Source organism: Pundamilia nyererei, unplaced genomic scaffold, assembly GCF_000239375.1.
Source record: "Pundamilia nyererei isolate P.nyererei 1_Seehausen unplaced genomic scaffold, PunNye1.0 scaffold00025, whole genome shotgun sequence".
Lineage (NCBI taxonomy): Eukaryota > Metazoa > Chordata > Actinopteri > Cichliformes > Cichlidae > Pundamilia > Pundamilia nyererei.
Window position 1 is genome coordinate 4,644,976 of NW_005187426.1, and position 22,910 is coordinate 4,667,885.

Below are 22,910 nucleotides of genomic sequence, written 5' to 3' on the forward strand. Positions count from 1 at the left end.
CACACGCACACCAAATACAATTGAGGGAGAGAGAAAGAAAGAGAGAGAAGTGCACTTATATAAAAGACATGCACAGTCATACACGCACACACTAGTGATTGTCCCAGTGCAGGCCATGAGGAGCCTGTCAGATTACAGGAGGGTAATTGAATGGTAACGGAGCAGACAACACATCTAGCACAGCCGGACTCCAGAGGCAGCCGCCACCATACCAGAGCTCAGGGGAAATTCAGGGCCCACTTAATAGTGAATTGGAGATGGGGCATTGTGTGTGTGTGTGTGTGTGTGAGAGAGAGAGAGAGAGAGAGAGAGAGAGAGCGAGAGTGAATGAGAGGGTGTTCTTAGTAGATGTGGCATAAAGGGAAAACACCCATGGCAGTGGTGGAAATGGTCAAAGAAAATTTGTAGAAGGCAGATTGAAGAAATTATACATGACATGCAAAAAGAAATCAAGCAAGAGAAAGAAAGAAAGAAAGAAAGAAAGAACAAAAACCTGAGTGCCCTCTTGCCATTGACCATTTCAAAAAGAAAAGAAATCGACAAGTGAGCGTTGCGAGCGAATCAAAGAGGAGCGTGTGCAGCATGAAGGTGTATGCGTGTATGTGTGTGTGTGAAAGAGCGAGACAAGCAGGTGACTTCTGTTGGTTGCCTCTCTCTATAGAGCCAGCCGCTGAGTAGAAACTAACAAGTAACTTCACTCTAGTGAGAAACACCATACAGGGAAGGACACGGAGAAGCAGATAGAAAGAATCAAAATGAAGAGCGAGATGCGTATGAACAAAAGGTAGAGAGAGAGAAAATTAAAGCATGGTGGAAGTGAGAAAGTAGACAGGAAAAGAGGAGAGAAAACAAGAAGGTCTGCTGGGTGTAAAGTTTCCCCTGGATATGATATGTGGATATGGGGATGTCATCAAGCCTGTGAAGTGGAAATAATAAAGAATTAGGATTGTCTCTGAAGACAGGGGAATTAATCCAAAATGAATTATGAAGGGGTGTTGGGGGGCAGGGGGAAAAAAATCAACATCAGCTATTTCCTTTTCCTCTGCTTCGAGGCAGATAGGGGGCGGTTTGCGCAAGTACTGTGAATCCCATAAAAATTAAATTAATAACAAAGGGAAAAAACACACACACACACACACACACAAATAGAGGCGGAAAAATTAGTAGTACGGGGGTGGAGAGAGATAGTCGTACAGAGAGCAAGGGTACAGATGGGGGGAAAAAAGACGAGAGAGATTTGAGGGAACTGAGGGTGGGCACTGTTGCTGCCAGATTGCACTGCTCTTTTGTTTCCCCCCATCTTTCTGGAAAGGGCTGCCAGTGTTAAAGAGGAGATGCTGCAGAGGCCATTGTAATAAATGCCACTTGTAAATTGCGGAGTGGAATTATACAGCGTGCAGATGGATCCATACGCCTGAACAAAACGTGGCCAAAAAACCGGGAGCGATAATTAAGACTTAGGGGGTGAATGACAGAGCCATTTGTGACGACGGAATATGGCGTCTCCTAGCTCTCTGGGAAACAGAAGGGCTCGGAGAGGCTTGGTGTCACAAAACATTACCCACACAGCTGTTGGCTTTATGAGCAGCAATGGTGTGCTCCTTTCCTCCCCTCTCCCTCTCCCTCTCCCACTCATCCTCATCTACACTCTATCTCTTTCTAATGCCACCCTCCCACCCACCCAACATGCTCGCACACCCTTCTCCCATTGGTGACCACACAGTGGTGCTAGTGTTTTACGTTTTGTGATATAAAACTCCCCCCCCAAAAGGGAAAAAGACAGGGACAATCACCATGCCATCAGCTTTTCATCCATTGTCACTCTGTTCTTCTTCTTCACCTCACACCACCATCCTTGTATCTATGTGAGACCAGACTTGTACCCCATCATTCATTCCCAGGCAAGAAGTAGAGAAGGCACTCCACAATGCACACAAATATAGAGTAACACCCAGGCTGAAAATTCGATAAAAAGCACTGACACTGACAGTGCTTGGTACTCTTTTGAATGGGAGTTTGGGTTTACTGGGGCTCTGGGCTGACTGTAAAGTAGGAAAATCGAATTCTGTTGTTTTTCTTCTTTCTCTTTGTGTTTAAAAAAAAAGTGTTTGTATGCAATCCCTGCATTCACAGCATCCACACAAGTCCGTGCATGCTGCGCTGCTTGTAATGTACAAGAATCATATCCAGGCTTTGTTCATACTGTGGCTGATGCAATTCTCTTCAAAATCATTAAATACTGACTCTCTTGCAGTTCTGGGAACTCTCCACACCTGCTCAACAAGTGCAACCACACTGTCATGTGCTCAAATACCTCTTTTGCTTTGTGTCACTGCAAAAAAATGTTGCCATGTCTCTGCAAGAACACGACCAAGAGAAATTCCTGCACATTTATCCTACTTGGCCAATAAAGCGATTCTGATTCTGATGTGTCCCCCAAACTCTGCCCTCTAGTCTCTCTCTCCCTCGATCTTAAGTCTATCTATCTCTCTGCCTGGCTGGCCATCCTGTCTTCTGGTCTAGTCTACCTCTTTGTCTCTGTCCCAGGGGCCTCCACAGCGTGCAAAGTAGCCTGCGAAGTCTTAACTCAAACGAGACCCCTTCGCGCCCCGTTAAACCACCGACCTTCTCTGTCACTCCTGTCGCCCGCTGCTGCCGACGACGGGAGCCTGAGCTGCAAGCTAAGAGACCCCGAGCTCAATAAAAGTGTGGGTGATTAAACAACTCCCTTTAATTGCTCCTTTTGTGCAGGAATCAAACGGTCACACTTATTACTGAGGCAAGAGAAAGGGAGGCTGGGAGCAGTCGTTTCCACTGAGGGCCAGACACCCTCAGTGACCCGCTGCCCTCCCGTCACTACTCCTTTATCTGACCAAACAACGACTGCGTAGTGTGTGTTTACCTATGTGTACGTGTGTGTGTGTGTGTGTGTATGTGTGCGCGTGTGCTAATGCCCTATGTGTATTTACCCGTGTGTAAATTAAGTATGCAAAGAAACCTGCTGAAACAAAGGGAGAGCAGAATAGCACCAGAGCTCCCCTCAGTGGTCAAAGCTTAAACTACACACCAAATCCCCTCGGTTGGATCGAAGGGATTTGGAGTTGTGTGCCATCAGCCAGCTGGCTTTGGTAATGGGGGAGAAAGCCAAACCAGAGGACCATGTCCAACATGAGGGCCGGGTTTCAGAGATCATAGTAACACATGAACCATACACATCATCTGCAAGTCACACACATATATACAAATATCAGTACAAGGGCCCAACCACAGGCCCTGTCAAATGGGTCAGCTTACCAAGGGGAGGGGCCCAATTACCTTAGCCACAAATACACACATAAAGTGCCTTTCAAGGGTCCATGAGTGCTTCAGCTTCCCTATGATTATACCCACTTTCTACACACCCAGCACTTGTCGTACACATACAGCACATCCAGAGCCAAAACAGCCATCAGACTGGACTTTTGCAGCAAAGTAGCAATGTGCTGTTTTCAACTGGTTTGAAAGTAAAGAGCTTTCTGTGGTCAGACAGAGGAAGCGAGACAGAGAGAGGGAGAACAGAGTGAGCATTTGGCTGATCAACAAATATTAGTGATCCTCTCTGAGAGGGAGGCATACCCTGCAATATTTCGAGGAGGACAGATTAAATTTAAAAGAAATCAATAGCAACTTGAATGAATTTATGATGCCCTGAATTGTAAACATTTAGATGTTGTAAGTACTTTTGCACCGGCATGTCTGTATACTGGTATATTGCACTACTATTTAAAAAAAACTAAATCCATTGTTTTTAAGAAGCAAAGTTAGTTTCAATGGTGGTGTTTAAGGTCAAAGACTTTGTTTCTAACGAAAAAGAAACATAACACGAAATTTAAGGAACGGGATCGCACCGGTAGGCCTATGGCGCGAGATTCTGCAAAATATATGCCACTCAAGTGCCTATTCACTTCTGTTGTTTTTATATCAGCATAGCGATGTGTGATGTAGTTTGCAACTGTATGCTAATTCATCACCTATATTTTTATTTATTTGCAGTTGTCGAGTTTGGTCTTCCTGTAACTGCATAAAAACGGCAAAAGTAAATGTCATACAAACATCTCTTTTGTGTTTCTTTAGGTACAGTTTAGTATATGTTGATTCGATGGCTTCAAGCTTCTCTTTTTTGCAGCATTCTTGCTTTTTACACGATAATCATCAAAGACTGACACATTAATGACTCGGTTTTCTCAAATACGAAACCTCATTTCTCTTTGACATGTCAGTTTTTTTATATTTAGCATACTGCCTTACCTTTATATACACGTGAGCGCGAATACACAGGAAAACATGTTGATCACCAACACAGGATTCAAACAGAACGGAGGACTCGAGCAGTCTAAGCGGTGGTGGAGTAATAGTGCCCCCCTCTGCTTAAAATGCCGCACAAAAGCTCAGCAACAATAGACATTTCAACACATATAATAAACAAAACGACGCCGAGAATAAGACTGTGCAAAACCAGGCTTTATTTTTTATTTTTTTGTCTGCATCGCCCCCTTTCATCTCGATCATAATCACCATCACTGTCATAACATCATCGTCAAAAACATTACTCACCAGTTACAGTCAGCGAGAGAAACGACTCTCAGAGACACTCAGTGTCTTGGCAAAAACAGGCATCAGCTGTTAGAAGAGTCCCAAGTCCCACAGTGGGTCAGCTGTATGTGTCCATCTTTTTCTGGGCAATACATTTCAACAAGCTCTCCAGTGTCCTTATGTACAATCTGTTTTGTTTTTGTGCCCCACAAGTCCATTCAGTGGTCAGTTTCAGAAGACAAAATCCATCTTAGTACAAACACAGTTAAGATGTTGGATATTTTAGTCTTGCTGATTCCATTAACATTTATTTCATCATATCTTTTTCACCACTTCCCGTCTACTGCAGGCCCAAGGACAGTCAAATTGTCCAGTTTAGGCGAACGCTGAGTAAGTGCAATGTCTATTATAATGTCAAGAAAATACAAAGCCACACATACATACATACAGTACATGACTAACTGATAAACTTGTTTAGCTATACAACATTGCCATTCTCCAACGTGAAACCAAAGAGTTGCACATTCATGCACCTCTATATAATATCCAGTCTCAATTGCGTTAGGGGTGAGAAGGACTTGAGCTCACCTGGACTAGATAATGTTTGTAGTTACAAAAATTGTCCATGATTTTTTGTACAGGTGATTTTGTTTGTGGATCCACTGGTCAGTGTAGTTCATACACAAAAATATTCATTTTAAATTGAGATATTCATTGATGTTTAAGTAGTAAAGACTACTTAAAAAGGGGTATATGACAGACTGTGGTAGTTTTTAAACAGAAAACAAACTTCAAGTAGTTGATGTAACATGTTATATGACATCTGATCAACATTCTTTTCCATCAAGTGAGACAAGAGTAATGTGTATAATTTCACCTATATATTTTGCTGCATATTGCTGTTTTTGAAGGTCAAACCTGACAACCAAAGTCACCCCACTGGGTTTTTAAATGCTTGAAATAACTGTTGGTGTTGAAGAACTACAAATCCCATTATTCTTCAAAACAGGAACAAAGACAAAACCTTGATGGAGCGGTAAGTCATCACAACAAAACACTGTCCACTTTATCATAATTGTGAAATGAAAGGAAGAGAAACAGATCTTTACCAAAACAATAAACTGAATTCATTTAAAATGAGCAAAAACAGTGCCAATGTCTTAATTTCATAAAAATATCAACAGCAAATTTTTCAATATATGAATCCTTGAGGAAATTTTATTACATTTGTCCTTTTTGTCACTAATTTTTCCAGAGAGAACAAAGCTTTTTTTTTTTTTAGAGCTCTGACATTTGGGGGTTCTAAAGATTTAAAGTGCATCCTTAATCAAAACTGTCTTAATTGTTCTGTGAAAAATTCTAATCATGGTAAACCCCCACATCAAAAGCAAAGTGCTTAATGTGTATGTGATCTGAGTATAAACCACACCAACACCTCGTGTTTTGGATTCTGGGAAATTCATTGAGTATGCGGGGATGAAACGACAGAGCAATACTTGCTGCTCAGGGGCTAAACATATCACACACAATAATTCATACCATTACTGAAAGAACACTGTATAATAAGAAAAGGGATAAAGACTTTGCAAACACAAAAATAAAAAAATAAAAAATTCCATGTGTATGTAAATCCATCACTTACTCGTTTGCCACAAAGGGAACAATTATCATTTGGAATGGTTATTTGTTTCACTATATATTCACAGAGAGAAATAAATAAATAAATGGAGATGAAGAGTTCAAAGGATCAGTAAAAATGCAGCAAAAAAGAAACCAAGGTCAGAGGAGTGTGTGTTGATAATATATCCAATGACTACTGCCATTTTTCTTCACTTGTTTTAATGATATGAACTGAGAAAAGAAGACATTACCCCAATTAAGCCTAACTGTAGATTAAATGACCATGTAAGGTGTAACAATTTGGAAAAAGGGGGAAAAAGAAAACAAGGAGACCAGAACAAAGCAACTTCTGAAATAATGTGCTTAAGAGCTCCCTCATCCTTCATTATCAAGCCTGAGGACAGCCCAGCTGAAAACATTCGCTAAAACTGTCTGCCTGCCTGTGTGCCTTCCACAGAGAAACGTATGGATCCAAACACTGCTGGTGAACCTCCATTAGCTCGAGTAGATCTGGGTCCCAATCACACGCATGATCTCCTTCTGCACCTTAGGCTCTTGGGTGTTGATGTTAGCATCTCCTACTTGGCCATCCTCATATCTGCGCATAGAGAGAATACTTTAGATTTCTGCTTAACACCTGGTCTTGATAACGTCCCTGCCCTTTCTACTGCACTTTATTTTGGATATAACTGCCCAACTTAATGGTGCTTAAGCGCAGCTTTAATAAGGAAGACCTGTATTCATTCTTCTGCCTGCAGGGCTGCTCGTCTATTTACATCACTTCCGCATTCCCACGCTGTCAAATTAAATTCCGTTGTCATCAATCAGGCCTAATATTTTTCTTTCCCTCCTTCTGCAAGCCACTTTTACATACACTTCAAATCTTAGTGAGTTTCTGTCATTCTGCCTTTCAGACTTAGATTCATGCAATCCACTTCCTCTTCATCTTCACCTGGCCAGAGCTGCTTATCCAAGTCTCCACCTGCTTTATCTCTACCATCACTAGTGTCTAGACTCCAGGGTGTCCTGCCCTACCAGACTCTCATCCCCAAATAATTAAAAACTAAAACTCTGTATTTCATTAAATCATGTTCAGTTTTTCCAAATATAGTTTACCTTATTTCATTTTAAGATTAAGATTTAATCGAGGTGTTAAGAAAATAGGCCTTTAAAGGGAACAACTGAGGTTTGGCTTGATGCTCCTGTCTGGGGAGCAAGGAAAAATGATTTTAGGAGTTCTGACATCTTTCTGTTTTTATTCTAACCACACTCTCCATTCTGGAAATAAGAATAAGCACACACATAGCACAAGAGTTCATTTATGTTTAGCTGTCATTTGAGTTAGACTGTAAGAAATCTAAAAATTATTTTCTAACTCAGAAAACAGAGAACATATTGATAAAATCTGATATTTGATCCGATCTTTAAATCACCTGCATCTTTACGCAGTGTAGCAGATTAAAAAACGAGAAAAAAACAAAACAACATAAAAACACCAACTATGCATTCAAGAGTGACAATGACAAAATTAGATGGGTATGCCAACTCGATTTTGTAATAATTCCAAGAATTCAGTTGAAATTATAAAGGCGCTGAAAGTTACTGAAATACTTACACAAAAAAGAAGCGAGTACAGACATGGTCAGAAACCGGACACACCCAGATGTTTCCATGCTTCTGCAGATCCTTTGATGTGATAACTGTTAAAATCAGAGAACTGTGTTTTATCAAAGGAACGTTATTAGAAATTGTAAACAACAACAGTGCTTCTTGTTCTGCTTTGATTGTAGTGTTGCTGTTGTTTTGGAATTATCTGATACAGCATAAAATGTATTATAGCCTAAGTGCTAAATGGCCTTATTATTCTAAGTGATGCAATCTAAATCTTTATTTTTATTGTCTCCTTCAATAATAGCAGTGATCATATTGCCATGACTTCATAGCAAGAGCAATTGCATTATGATATCTTTTAGTCTGTAATAGGACTCTATTTGTATTTTACTTTATCAAGGTTTGTCAAGTTTGAAAAGGGTTGAGTAGAAAATATCAAAAATGTGTGTATTAGTTGTTACATCATGTCACATTTAGTCTGTAGTTAATTTATTTCTTAAAAGCTATAATGATGTGACTCGGTTTAACCCATCTACCAATAATATTACGCCTCCTACATAATATTACCTTCACAAAGAGCAATACAGTTCAAGTTTCGACTCTGAAGAAACCTTGACTGGATAGGACGGCTCTGTTGAAAAGCAAACATCACTCAATTAGTTGTTACAGAAAAGGCGATGATGTAACTGAAGCATCCAAAAGACAAATAATTAATGTTTAGAAATACTGAAATTATATGGTTCGCCACAGTCAGGTTCAAGGTGAAGATACAAGTGTTTAAAGCATGAAAAACGTCAAAAAATGCAAACTGCCTTTTGGAAACCAACTCTCATCTAACCATCAATGTTATTTTAAAAAGAAATCGGATCTTTTAAGAGATCAGTACAATAAAACTGACTCTTCACTGTCCCTCACCTGTGGTATAGTGTTCATGCGGTTGTAACGCTGCACTAGTTCATCTTTGGTGGGCATGCGGTGCTGTCCTTTCCCCATTCCTGCAAGAAGCAGCACACAACAAATAAAAACAGTCAGAACAACTTTACCTCAACTCAACCGATATGTGGGAAAAAAAGAAACAAAAAACTTTCTCTGGTGAACTTTTGATGTCCTTGTCAACAGGTCCGACTTTAATATAAAATTCACTGCCCTAAATGGTACCAAATACATGCTACATGGAAAACAAGTAAAAAAACAAATATTCATTTTCAGTATTGATAAACAGTTCAAACAGTACTTGTATTAGACTGTGCCTATAATTTAAAAAAAAAGATTTGTACTTAGAAAATTAGCTGGGAAAATAAAACCAAGTAGATGTAATGTCAAAAACTGTAACATCTGTTAAGCGTTTTGCTTTCTTTTAAGAATTCCACATCCATTCTCCAAGTTAGCATATGTTAATAGCTGGCCCCCACTAGGAACACACTGTGCTGAAGTCCTTATTATTGCCAGCAAACTCTATAAGCCTTGAAACATCTTTGCAACCCTCAACTGACAAAGGCAAAGCCAGATGAAAACCAAAAAATGTGAAAACACACAAATCCAATGACAAACCTATTTTTATACAGCCACAACATGAAGCATGGCATGGCAGGTGGCACAGAAACTCAGAGGCCCGAGACCCAGCACCCAAAAATGGAAACACAGTACAGCACAACAGGATAACATGGCAGGCACCCACAAGTGAAAATGGAGTGTTCCACGATGTCAATTAGGCCATGTGGCAAACACAAAGGCTACTCGGTGAACATGGTGGAAAAAGCGAGAGGGGTGGGGGTGGGGGCACAGGGGTCTGAATGGTGATGAACCGTTCCTACCTGAGTATCCAAAAGATATGCTGGAGATGGGGCTCAGATAGATGCCCTTTCCGTACGCTGCCCCATGCAGCTTGGGTTTGAAAAGAGCAGGAAGGAAGGGTCACTGAGCATGTGCACAGGACAGCCTTACACACATATGTACACTTGGAAATGCTAACACATACAGTGAAATTCATCTCAGATCAACTGTACTCAAATTAGCCTGTGAATGTCAACGATTTTAAAATGGATGTGACAGTTCCCCTCAACAACCAAGCATACTAAATACACCCACACATGCAAAGTGCAAATCCAAATTCTGCAAAGAAGAAAGCGTCAAAGAGAGAGATTGTTCCAGGAATCTGAAGCAATTCATATACAGTTACACCTGCTAACTTCTTTCAACATTATGCATTAGAGATCAAGTGATACTCTTGATTTTTGCGCTTTGAATTTTTGCATAAGCGTCCAGGTATTCAAATAATACTTGCATGAAACTTGAAATGTAGACATAAATGGAAAGATGGCAAAGTACAAAGATAACTGATTATAAGGCGAGCCTTCTCTCTGCAATGTCTGCAGGGAGGAAAACAGAAGGGCCACATGTGTAACGACTGAGAGTCAAATTAAGAGGAAGAACAAAGAGCCACTTGACTGGGAATGCATGAGGGAGACAGCAGTCAGGACATTGCACATCTGGAAGAAATGAAAAGGAACAAGAGACAAGAGATTTTGTGTGATGGCTGGAGCTAAAGGCAGATTCAGTCATCCTCCTCCTCCTCCTGCTGTGAAACACAATGACAGAGGAAGAGTGTCAATGCTCAAGGTGAAATAGAGAGAAGGGGGAGGCAGACGAGCACCAAAGCAAGATCAAAGATGAAGACTTCAAAAAGTTGGAGAATAAAGAAGGCATAAATGAAACACATCAGCACGATAGAGCAATCATGGCTGAAAGATCCTTGAGATTTCAGATTTAATTGTGTTTAATCTATTTTCAGGACAAGCCTGAGTCTCTCCCGAGCAGCAGTCTTTATCAGCTGTATTGTGCAAATGAGACAGTCTGTTCTCTCTGAAGATCAAATCTTTTCCCTTGTATTATTTAAGAATTGTCTATGAAAGACCAGATTGATTACAACTACAACAAAATAAAAGTGAGAACAAATGTGGAAATTAATAAGAATAAAAAAAAAAATCACAAATATAATTGGGATAGGTGGTATGCCCTTCTTTCCTGGGAAACTCTATAGTTCTTATATGGTCATTTGTTCCACTTTGGTATTAACAAGTTTTCTATAAACATTTGAATGATTTATATAAAATATTTTTGAGTATATAAAAAGTAGTGACAGTTACTAACCTTTCAAAAGAGATCCCTATTCACTCTGTTGAAGGCTGTACTCACTGCCACAGAACTTGTCCTCTGCGTCCTTTAAATACAGATCTAACCTACTCAGTGCTCTAGATGGTTGACCCCAACAGGGCACACAGGCTCTCAGCTGACACCACAGCCCATTTCCTTTGTCCCACAACAGGAAGGGACATGCTGTCTGCTGTTGCCAGCAGAGAAGGCAGAAAGAGGCTGACGCTGGCAAGGAAAATCTCCTAGTGTGCCCTGCTTGCTAAAATGCCAATTGCAAAGCTGATGAAAAGGAAGCTGGCATCCATTAACTGTGAAAATGAATCAGCCGGACAGCGAGCCTGCTTTGTGCAAGGGCAGGCTTGCTGTCCGATAGGAGATGCTTCCAGCTAACTGCCAGGGTTACATACCTGCAGTTTGGTATAAGAGGCATTGACTAGTCCATTTCTCAGAACAGAGTGCCAGTTCTCTATATGGGAACCACTAGAGCAAGTGTAGAGAGGGAGAGATAAGAAGATAAAACAAATACCATGTGAATATAACAGTGTAATAGCGTGGAATCGCTTTTTCGTATTGGCTCGATCTTTGCTGTTCAACACTGGAAAAAAAATTCATAAAATTTTCATAAAGATCTTTGTAAAATATGTTATCACAAAATATTTAATCTTATAGTTTTTCTATTTTAAAATTCATCATTTTTCATGAACTGGGTAATTGAAGGTTATTACTGGCAAGAGAGAGCAGCAACAGGGATGAGCAACTGGATGCTGAATATACTTGCATTTATCACCATGTAAATTACTGCATAAGAGGATTTTTTTTTTTAATTTTAAAAAGAAAGGGTTAAACAAGCTATAAATCTTTTGGTTTTTAATAATTTAACATTCTACAAAATCTACAACTTAATTCATTAAAAGAAAGGATAACATCACAATCTTCCAGATTTATATTGGTTAATTAAGCCTTAAAACACGGGCAAGTAGTTTTTTTTAATATTTTTAACTAATCAGCCTTTGAGCATAATTAAAGGAACAGTTCACCCCCAAATCAAATTTCTGTGTTTTTGAGCTGACTAGTGGTGCTGTTTATCCATCTGGATTGTTTTGGTGTTAGTTGATAAGTTTTGCAAATATCAGCTGTACAGATTTCACTTGAATATGATGAAGCCAGATTCTGCTGCTCAAAACACCAAAATACACGAATCTCAGCAACAACATCTATTTTCAGTAATCATGACCCAGTATAAGGTTACTTTTCTACTGATTTTTTTCAAATATATTATTTGGTGATTTGAGAACCATTAGGCAAGTACCATTTAATTCCTTTATATGTGAGATGGTCTCTCTTTTTTCTTTTCAAAAAGTCATGTTTCTATTTATATCAATCTAAAAAAAATTTGCAGTCAGGCTAAATTAAGTATTTGGCATTTATTGTTATCTGATTATTAAATTTCTAGTAGGAACCATCATGCAGAGAGACTGTAAGCCCTGTTGGTGAATCAGTTGTACCCTGCACGTGCCCAGATGGGTTGTGAGTATCTAAAATATTCAGCAGAGCCCCATCTGCTACAGTACAAATCTGTATCTCATAGATATTGCTGGCTCCATGTGCTGGCTAAGAAAGGTGGTTTCTCAGTCCAGGAGAATGACCATTGCTCTGTGCTGCTATTTGTTATGGTTCCATAAAAATCTGCTAAAGTGGCCCCTTTCAGCAAATGCATAATGACCAGGTGTTACACTGAGACATGTTCATGTTTGCAAAGTATAGCGCTCCAAAGCTAAAGTATGCATTCATTTTAACAGCTATGCTTGATTTGACATCAATTATTAAAAGAATTTGATTCCTCAGAAAATATTTCCCACCAGCCACACGCTTATAAATATAATAACCACTAAGTGTTTTCTGATACTTCAGCACAGCCTAAATGGTTTTACTTCTTAAGCATTAAAGGCTTTAAAATTTTAAATTCATTTACTGACAACTTGTTAAATAATGGAAATTTAACTCACTGGAAGGCAAAAGTGCTGCCGTATAACTTCTTGGCAGTGCGAAAACGAGCTTCCTTGGCTGGGGGGCTGCTGAGCAGGAGGAACTGGTGGGAGGTGTGCATGAATTTCAGTTGCTGTTACGGTGAGATCATTGAGACGAGAGAATGTCAGAGACAAGTGGACAGGGAATGAGTACCTATCAAATTACACAATATAGCATTCAAAAATGTTTATAGAAGGGACATAAGGCAATATTGCTCTGGTTTCCTACCCTACTGAGAGGCAGCTTGACGATATGAGATCTGTTACTGGAAATAATCCTGTAGAAACATAGAGAAGAGATTCAAATATGTATATAAACTATATCGTATCATAATAGCATCGTGTTAATACTACTCACAGAAGACATCTTGACTTGTCAAAGTAAAAACAACACACCACTGAAGATGCTTCCTTTTTTTTTCAAGTGTCCAAGTATCCCATGGCAATATGAAAGTGAGGTGATGTAGATAATACCACAAGGTGAAAACACACAGCACAACGGATTGTCTTTACTCACCACTGTAGCAGGGGATGGGCCAAAGGGTCTAGTTTGTCCATCTGTTTCTTAATCTCCAGATATGAACCCTGGAAAAAATGCAAAAACAAATGAGTAAGCTTTTACTTGTGATATGAATATTAGATAAGGATATCATCTTATAGATGCAGTCCAACCACAGTAGGTAACAAGTGGGTAAACAAATGTAGCATGGAGAAGACCATGCTACCACTTTGATTAACAAAACTGCATCCATGAAGATTAAACAGCACAGTTCCTTAAATTAAAATAAAATGTGAACGGACATTGTCAGTAATCTCGATACAAAAGCCTACTTCCAAAGACATTGGGACGCTATTTTTATCTGCATTTTACATGCCTTTCAACCCATTAAAAAAAAAAAAGCTACTCTACTATTATGGCCTTTCTTTCCCGCCCACCTCCTTCTTGTACCTGGGTCATTTCCCGAATGGACATTACACTATCCAGTGCTTTTTGTAGTCTTTCATAATTCTTCTTCTGTGTTCACCGGTTGAGCCAAACATCCATTGTATGCAGTAAGAGAGAGAACAACATACAGAAATCTAAAATCACTGGAGACATACAGGTCTTAGGTTTAATCATTAGTTTGAAATATATGATATAGAAAAATGAATTGTAACAATAATTTTAGTTTGTTCTGATGGCAGAAGTTTTTTTTTAAGCATGCAGTATGTCTTTTTCAAATTAAATGTCATGATGGAATTAAATATGATCTTTAGAAATGCAGTGAGGATGCTGACCTTTGGATTAAAGGCAAGAGTCTTGGGGTCGTTGGGATCAACAACTGAAGGGTAAGGTTCAAATATGATGCTCTTACGAGGAGACTCCAGGGCAGCTCGACACATAGCTACAAGAAGGTCCACGACCTGGGAAGAGAGGGATTATATATTTATATTTTGTGCCTTCAGTTTATGCTGATGAGTGAAATTGTGTTTTTTCCAATAACACATATTAGCTACAGGTAATCAGAATTGGATCAAAATGTTGACATTGGTATTTTTGTTCTTATCTATATTTCAGCACTTTTATCTAATATCTAAAGGAATGGACTATAAAATCCAAATAATGTGCATTATTTGATATACTGTCAAAGTGTTGCGGTCACCTCTGCCCCGGTGGCCACTTCCTCTGCGGCTCCAGACATTACACCCAGAGTGTAGAAAGAGAACACACACAGCTCCCTTGTGCACACAGCAGGCTGCATGAATAAACAAAGTTTAAACTACACCTATTTCGAAATCTACTACCCATACACAAAAAGGTACATTGACTCACACAATCTTCCCATTTGCTTACTCTAGTATTAAGTAAGCAAGAAAATCTTCAACCAGAAATATGCATATGTATATTACTGACAGAAAAAAAATAATCATAGATCATGTTTCAAGTTACTGATATTTTTTCCACTTATATGAGGGTTCATATTTCTGCATCTCTTACTTATACATCTATGTGTTTCTCTTATTTGCCTCTGGTACCTTCAGCATGGATCCATTCTGAAAGACATGCTGTTCGTCACAAACCACGCAGTACTCATTAAGTGTGGGGATCCTCTGTTCTGAGTACTTCATTATCTGTTTGGGGGGAAAAGCAGTTTAATTCTGAATTAATTGTCACCTTCAGCACTGCCATTCAAAGGAATGCTATTTTGGCAAAGTTGTTACAATGCCATGGTTTTGGGTCCTAGAATAACATTACATTTTAGAGCTCAACAATCATTTGCACAATAGGAGCTAATAGAATCTACAGACTGTATGGTGTGGGTTCACACCTAACAATGATGAAATCCCCAGGAGCCATTTATAGATTACTCACCAGGTATTATTTTTTATTTTTAAGTCATTCAAACAACATGTGGTATTTTAATGCTCAGGTAATTAGTTTACTTTCTTCTTAGCTATGACTGAGACAAAATGTAGAAGTGGCTTTGTAAGTGGACTGACATCTTTTTGAGCTCTAACCTGCACTAAGAAGCCATACTCCAAGGTAGGAATGTTCTTGCAGTGGCCGCCCGCCTGGGATGAGAAAAACAATTCAATCAGCTGCCTCGTGGTAATCTGCGCTGGGGCCCTGGCCGCTGGGACAGCCACAGTCTGATGAGTCAAGTGAAGACAAAGCATTATGGGAAAGGGCGCACCAGCCATGTTACGGTAAGGGTAGGGAAAGACTCAGGTGGGTACAGTGCAGGTGGCGGGTGACTGAGAAGGGGGTCAGAGTGAATCACAGCGGATTAAGACATAAAAACAAAAACAAAAAAAACTTAAATTTCTTAATAACAGCATTTCACCACATACAATTTCCAGAATTACAGTACTTAAAATATTAACTTCAAACATTACTGGTTTCTACAACAGAACTTTTCTGAGTGGAAAGAAAGTAAAGTTAAGAGCCTCAGAGTTGTGGTGTAAACACTGCAACCAAAACTTGACATGTGACAGTTAAAATATATATTTACTGAGAAAGAGGGAAAGGAGTCAAATTTACACAAGCCAGCATTTTAACTGAAAGGTATTTCACATTTGGGTGTTGATTTATCGAGACTTGCTCTGACCTGGCTATTTGGTGGATAGCTGAATAGCTCTCCTTTAGGGTTCTTCATGGTACAGGAGATCGAGCGGTTCATTAAGCGCGTCACCCTCAGCTCAGGGACACTCAGCTTCCCTTTTAAAACTGTGTCTTGAATCAGAGGAAAACTTGGAGACCTGACAGAGACCAAAATACAAAGAAAGCTGACATTCAGAGTTTCAAAGGGGATATGATTCAGAGCACAAAGGATTTAGATTTTAAGGTTAAAGAACACATTTTGGTATTACTATGATGCTGCTAACAACAAAATCGTAATTTTGAGTAATCTCATTTTAAATATCATATTATCTATAATAATATATGATCTAGACTGTAATATACTTGTCGACTATAGGCTTGGACAATTTTATAGTGACATCTTCTAAAGAAGTACACACTCTGCTCTAGTGATTCACATGTACTAACAGGTAATACTAGCTCTGACAACTGAAATCTGGCAGCAGCTCAAGTCACTAACTGTTACCTGCAAGAGCCAGTGTTGACTTCTACCATTGCTCTCAGTATATAATCAATGAACCACCTTGACGTGAGACTTGTCAAGTTTTGAGGATGTCAAGACAGGCTAGTAGTTAGAGGAGCTGACCTCCACTGAGTGGGCTGGGATTTAATCCCTATGCACCAATAACTGTCAAAGAATGTCTGAGGAAGTCAGAAGCCAAAAATTGTAGTTACCCAAAGGGGAATTTGGTTGTGCTTGTCAAAGCTTGAATTTCAGTCAGTCTTCACAATGCTGAGTCAGAGCTACCATTCCTGTTTGTCTTTTTTGCTATAGTTCACCTAATAGTTTGTAGTATTTATATGGTGTATTTATCCTGTTTATGAACGTAGGTAGAGAATGAATCATTAAACTTTAGGTGCGCACAGTATTTTATATCATGAAACCTTAAGTTGCATATGATTTATGATTTGTGCTTTCAGCTTTGTTTTTATTTTGGCAGATATGCTTATTTCCTACTGCCTAAGACTGATAACTAACTTTGATAATTAACTGGAGAAACATAGCATATTAGCACTTGCCACTACAGTCTGAATCAGCTTTGACAGGTTCTCAAAAAAGTCAATGTCTTCCATCACTATGCCTATATTATGTCAGTAAATAACAAAAGTACAAACAGACTACACAGAAAGCAAACATGCATTTGTGTTGAATGAAAAAAAAAAAGAAAGACAGAAATCAGAAATTAAATCTTACTCGGGATTCCAGTGTCATTTACCAATGGTGAAGCTAAAGTGTGAGAGAGATACCTACTTTGGGATGGGGGAGAAGATGCTGAGCCCGGCACGGAACTTCTTGATGGTCCCTCCGGCTTTGAACCAGCTGTGCCTCTTCTCCTGCTGGGCCTTGAGAAACTCATTACTAAGGTGCTTCCACTGCTGTGAGGTGAACGTGCTCAGGATCCTGTGATAACATGACAGTGAGGAAGGAAGACGCTAATTTTCTCTTTCAATCAGCGCCAAATATACCTTCTCATAAACTAAATATTACTATTACGTTAAACTAAGCTACTGAAACTAACTGAAATGTTTCTGCAGCTCTTGCTCACAATGGTACAGGTATAGATGTTTTTTAGGTCCCAAATTTAAGAGATGACATCACTTACTTTTTAAGTTGCAGGCCCAAGCTGAAACCTTCTTTATTTGACGGCTGGAACACTTCTACTGACGGCTCTAAATAAAGATGACTAATATTATTACACATAGTGTACAGATAGACACAAACTGTGTTTGTTTTTTCCCCCCATTCTCCCTCTTGTACGGCGCACAATGTACTCATCTCTCACACTCATTGAGTAGCACAAATACAAAGTCCCTTCCAGAAAACCAACATCCACAGTGACATCTTTACTCACCGGGTCCATCGAGATACTGAGAAAGAGAAAAGCGAAGTCTCAGAATAATTGGTTCTGTTCTGATAACTTTCCATGCCGTCGCAACTTCCTCCTGAGTCGGGCACAGACACACAAATATGCAGAGTTAGCATCCTAATTAAAGACATTTCTTGTAATATAAATAGATTATGATTTTATGATGCATTTTACTTTGCAAACTGTCAATATTAGAATAGTAATAGGCAAAATCGGAGGAGGTGTTTCCAGTGAAGACTCACATCTAAGAAACTGATATTAATATGAAGATCGATGTCTACATCATCAATGGTTCCATACTCCCTGTTCATAAACACAACAACATGTAGAGTTAATTTATCATGAGTAATCAAAGTTATACTCAAACCAATTCACGTGGTTATACCCTGAGGGTGGTTGTTTTTTTTCTCTTTTGGCCCAGCTAGTTATAACAGAGTGCAAGCATGTTTAATCTTATCTCTACTTAGTTATTTCTTTCAAAACTAGTCAAAATTTAAGCAGCTTGATTGCATATGTGTGTGTGTGTGTCTTACTATCTATGCTGTACCTGACAGAGATAGCACTGTCAGTGTAGATGTCTTTTACAGCCTCAATGTCTGCATCCAGTTGAGGGTGTCGATACAGGTCAGCAGCACAACTCCCCTGCAATAAGCAGCACTGGTCACAGTTATAGCAGGGAATGAATTCTCAGTGGTTCCTAATCTTATTTTCTTTTTTAATCAAACATATCCCCACACACCCCACAGTCCCGTCAGATAAAATCCAAGTACACGTTACTGTTGTGTTTCAAAACAGTTTAAGTTTTCAAGTTAAGCCTTAAATTAGAGATTGCTTATCAAAATGAATGATCTAACATTTGATATTGCTACAGTTTGCACACAATTGTTCATTCACTGTTTGTGTTAGTTTGCATTTGTACCAGCTTAAGGTTTCAACTAGCTGCTCATTACTTTCATACACTTATTTTAACTAATCATCCACAGTATGATTTACTATGACCTTGCAAAGCTCTGACTCAAAAATAAAATCTTTATAACACAGCAATTTTTTATATGAAACTATAGTTAATAACTTATATGGGATATCTGAACAATATGATATGGAGTGGTATTTAATCTTTATATTACAAAAATTAAAAAGCCTAAATAAAATGTACTATGTCTGTCATATATGTTCCTGATATCTAGAGTTGATATCTCTTCCCTTCAGCTGAGTGTGTAGAACAGATCACACAGTTTTGTTCTTATCTTCACTACACTGCTTTCATGTTCTCTGACTGCACTGAAACGAGCGTTAAGTCCCAGACTGGATTTACATTTCAATCAAAAGACTTGCAAGATAACCACAAAAAGGATAACTAACAGATTAAGGTCTTATATGAGAGTGAAGCAATGAACTTTGTGAGATGAGATGACACATTAAATATTTGCATCAGAAATGAATTTGACTGAGGTACTTGGGATTACTTGGGCTGTTTGGGGTTATGTAAGGTGTAAATAGTAAATGAAAATACTATGATCCTAATTTGAATAAAAACACAACATTCCCAGATCGTCACATATGGTAATATAAACACTTACACAACTTCACAAAACACAGCATCACATTCTGTAATTAATTAAAAATACATTTGGATTTTTTCCAGCACAGCATTAGAATGCAAATGTCAGTCATTTGGCCCATCGGAGAGAAACATGTCAAAAATGATTTACCACAATGCCGTGACATTTGGTCTGAATATTTACAGTTCCCAAGAGAATCACCCCAAATGATTCTGCTGACCTCTGACTTATTGTCTGCAGTTACTATTGGGTCAAAAATTCCTCCTGACATAAACTTAGCATACTGAAAAGTAGAGCTCTCTGCTCATGCATGTTAAATTGTTAAAAGATTACCTTTGTATCAACTGGGCTATAATATTACACAAAAGCACTGTACCAAAGATATGAGGCTTACTTTTTCCTTCATAACACTCTCTGTTATTACTGCTGAGGATTTAATAATGACAGAAGGCTTAAAATAAACACCATACATGTTTTTGACTTACCAACATTATCCTAACGTGAGGTGAAATTAACAAGTAATATATATTTCAAAACCTGTAAATTAACTGTGGTTTTGTTTGTGTCAATGTATTATAACATTGGGAAAAACTTTTGTTTTTTTTTAGAAAAACACATACTTTTAAATAACTAGAAATAACCACAAATAAGCACAAGTAGTAAAAACACAATGCCAATCTCCTGACAACAGATTCAACAGAGATTTTGCGATGGTAATAGTGTTTGCTGTACCTGAATGCCATATAGGAATTGTTCTGATTCGTTCTCCCCATCTGACTCCTCGTCTGTCCAACACTGTCCTTTGATGTCCTGTGGGCCCACACATTGTGAAAAAGCTATTATAGTGCAGTAGGACGAAAAAGCAACCTCTTTCTATCATCCTTTCATCTCCCACTTCCCTATTTAGACTTCCTTCGTGTGCTTCAAAATACTGCTTAAATAGCATTGCAAAGAGAGAGATGAAGGGACACGATTTATTCCCAACAGGATATTCTCTCAGTTCAACCCTTTTTAAACGAATCCTCAAATGACAATGAAAAAGGATGACTTTACAAAAATAGGATTTTATAAATAAAATGAACTCTGTTTCTTATCGTTTCCAGCAAAGCCTGAAACCCAGAGGTCCAACAGAATAAACCAGAAGAATATGTTATATTTAATACTTAGATCTAGGTTATTTAATGTTTAAATGCCTATGGAAATTATTTATTTTGTCACGTCAATATAATTTAATTTAAAGCTTTTTATATCATTAACAAAGCCAAACATTTTTTTACACCATTTTAATGATAAGTAATGATTACGCCAATAGGTTCCCAGTTGTCTTACCATTGGGTCTGCTGTTATGGCTCTCTCAGACAGGTTTGGGCCTTTGATTAGTGCCAACCATGTCAGCCTGTTTCTAGGTGGAAGGAGTGAGAACACAAAAGCTTTGATTGACAGTCTCACATTACTCCTCAGTATCACAACCTCGAAAAATACAAATATAAAATTAAAAACAAACAAAACAAAACAAAAAAAATAATAAAACAAGAAACAAAGAGGCCACTGCAAGTGACGCCATGCTTTGTAAACGGTGCCCTCCTCCTCTTTTCTTTAAATCTTCTGCACTTCACCTTGCCATGTATCCTAGCAACAGCCATCTCTGCCTTCTTTCAGAGTGGCATTAATCACTGCAGAGAGAATGTGTGGGAGATATGTGCAGTACGTTCAGTTCCAAGGATGTTTCCATTTTGTTGTTTGTTTGTTTGTTTTTTCCAGGAATTTAACCTAAAAATCTGAAAGCAGCAGAGGTTTTTATAGGCCTTACCTGTTGTAGACACAAGGCTAAAGCAGCACATTTACTTATCTCACTGCACCGTTAGACTGCGATTTATTGTTATGAGTGTGAGGAACAAATGTGAAAAAATATTTTTTTTTCTGAGCTAATTTCCCCCGAGCACTAGAGTTTTAAGTAATTTTTAACGCAAGAAAACAATAGCTGCCTCAAAAGAAACAACAGTCACAATGATTGCCAAAAATATCGAAATGATCCAGTCGATCCCTTCTGTTAGATATGTAAATAATGCACTGCTGAAAATTACAATTTACATAGTCCAGCCCACATCAAACAATAAAATGAATGAAAAAATTAACAAAATAGAAAATGATCTAGGAGGGGTGTAAAATACGGCAAGGTGACAACATAGCTTAGCAGTACGAGACTGAATGCCTTGAAAAAGACAAAGACAAAAAAAGAACAGACATACACAAAGCCATTCATGGGATATATAGGTCAGTATAGTAAAAAGGATACCAATTTTTCATGTCTTCTTTGACAAGGCCTATTTCAGTACGTCTACATGAAAATTATGGGTATCTGTTTTTGTGAGTCTGTCATGATCATGCTCTTCTCATTGTTGTAAAACACCCTTTCTTACAACAATAGCACACAAGTAAATTCTCATTAAACATTGCTACTCTCAAAACCATATCTTCTTCTTTAGCTTCGTCTCTTTTCTCTATATGCCTGCTGCCTTGCTGTTCTCAACCGTGCTAGCATCTACATCCTCCCAGCTCCCTAACCGCCATTCCTGGAGCCTCTGTCGTCTCACATGCCAATAGTTACTGACACAGCGCCCACCCCCACACAAACACACATTTAGCCGTCCCCATTCCTCCTTTTGATAACTATTTAGCTTAAACACAGAGGCAGTCAGGCGTATTTTCCCCTCCCCCCATGCTCTGGAACCCCCCCACCTACCCCATCCATCCACACTTACCTCCACAGAGGATGGAGACTGGGATGCTGTCCTTGCCTCAGCTTTTCTCCCTCTTAAAGGGCACACCTGCCTCTCTCTCGGCGGCTGCTTTCCACTGAAATGATAGATGACAATAAGTCCTTTCAAATAAAACCAAACCAGAGCCACAATCCTAAATTCTGAAGTGTCTATTTCTCAATGCTTGTGGTGTGAGTCCGTAGGCAAGCCAGCTAGTGTGTGTGTGTGTAAGAGCCTATGTGTTTATCTATTACAGATCTCTGCTCTTACTGCTCTCTTATATTTTGCCTGACAACACTGAAGTGTCTGAGCATGCTCAGTGAGACTAGGCAAGCCAGTCATGTGACCTGCAGCTGACTGCACTGCTGCTGAGAAATAAGGGGGAAAAATGGCTCTGCATGTGTATGCATCTGCATGTGTGTTTGCATGTGGTGTGCGGTTGCATAAGTCAGTGTCCATTAGTGTGCTCTTTTACTTTGGAGGCAGCTTTTGGTTGATATTTTAATGCTTCACGACTTGTTTAAATCTATTTAACATAAAAATAGTATAATTATACCACAAGCTACATTTGCAATGTATACATAGCATGCAGTTACATGCAATAAATATTTCACGCA

The 22,910-nt window shown here is 38.8% G+C and overlaps 1 protein-coding gene across 2 annotated transcripts; it reads right to left on the reverse strand.

The window, feature by feature from the left end:
• Positions 1–4,490: 4,490 nt before the first annotated feature.
• On the reverse strand, positions 4,491–22,614 carry LOC102212879 (poly [ADP-ribose] polymerase 6). 2 transcript variants are annotated; one of them, XM_013909441.1, is made up of 23 exons: positions 22,297–22,614; positions 20,864–20,936; positions 20,267–20,344; positions 18,520–18,614; positions 18,215–18,275; positions 17,958–18,048; positions 17,709–17,775; positions 17,357–17,506; positions 16,073–16,223; positions 15,483–15,614; positions 15,000–15,095; positions 14,627–14,719; positions 14,262–14,387; positions 13,933–13,998; positions 13,501–13,568; positions 13,213–13,261; positions 12,963–13,075; positions 11,364–11,436; positions 9,618–9,687; positions 8,719–8,798; positions 8,371–8,434; positions 7,808–7,892; positions 4,491–6,790 (listed from the first exon to the last, which is right to left on the reverse strand). In XM_013909441.1, exons 2-23 carry the CDS (start codon positions 20,864–20,866, stop codon positions 6,688–6,690), a joined length of 1,914 nt encoding a protein of 637 aa, XP_013764895.1. In that variant the 5' UTR covers positions 20,867–20,936; positions 22,297–22,614; the 3' UTR covers positions 4,491–6,687. The 2 variants fall into 2 exon arrangements, with proteins under 2 accessions (XP_013764895.1, XP_013764894.1); XM_013909440.1 differs by having other exon boundaries at positions 13,933–13,995; positions 18,520–18,629.
• Between the last annotated feature and the right edge of the window lie 296 nt (positions 22,615–22,910).

What these genes read in the sequence shown, in the direction of transcription:
- LOC102212879 (XM_013909440.1), bottom strand. An exon ending in TCAGTATCTCGATGGACCCG is followed by an intron (nt 17,776 to 17,957) that starts GTGAGTAAAGAT and finishes ATCTTTATTTAG; the next exon opens with AGCCGTCAGTAGAAGTGTTC. An exon ending in GCTATCCACCAAATAGCCAG is followed by an intron (nt 15,615 to 16,072) that starts GTCAGAGCAAGT and finishes TTGACTCATCAG; the next exon opens with ACTGTGGCTGTCCCAGCGGC.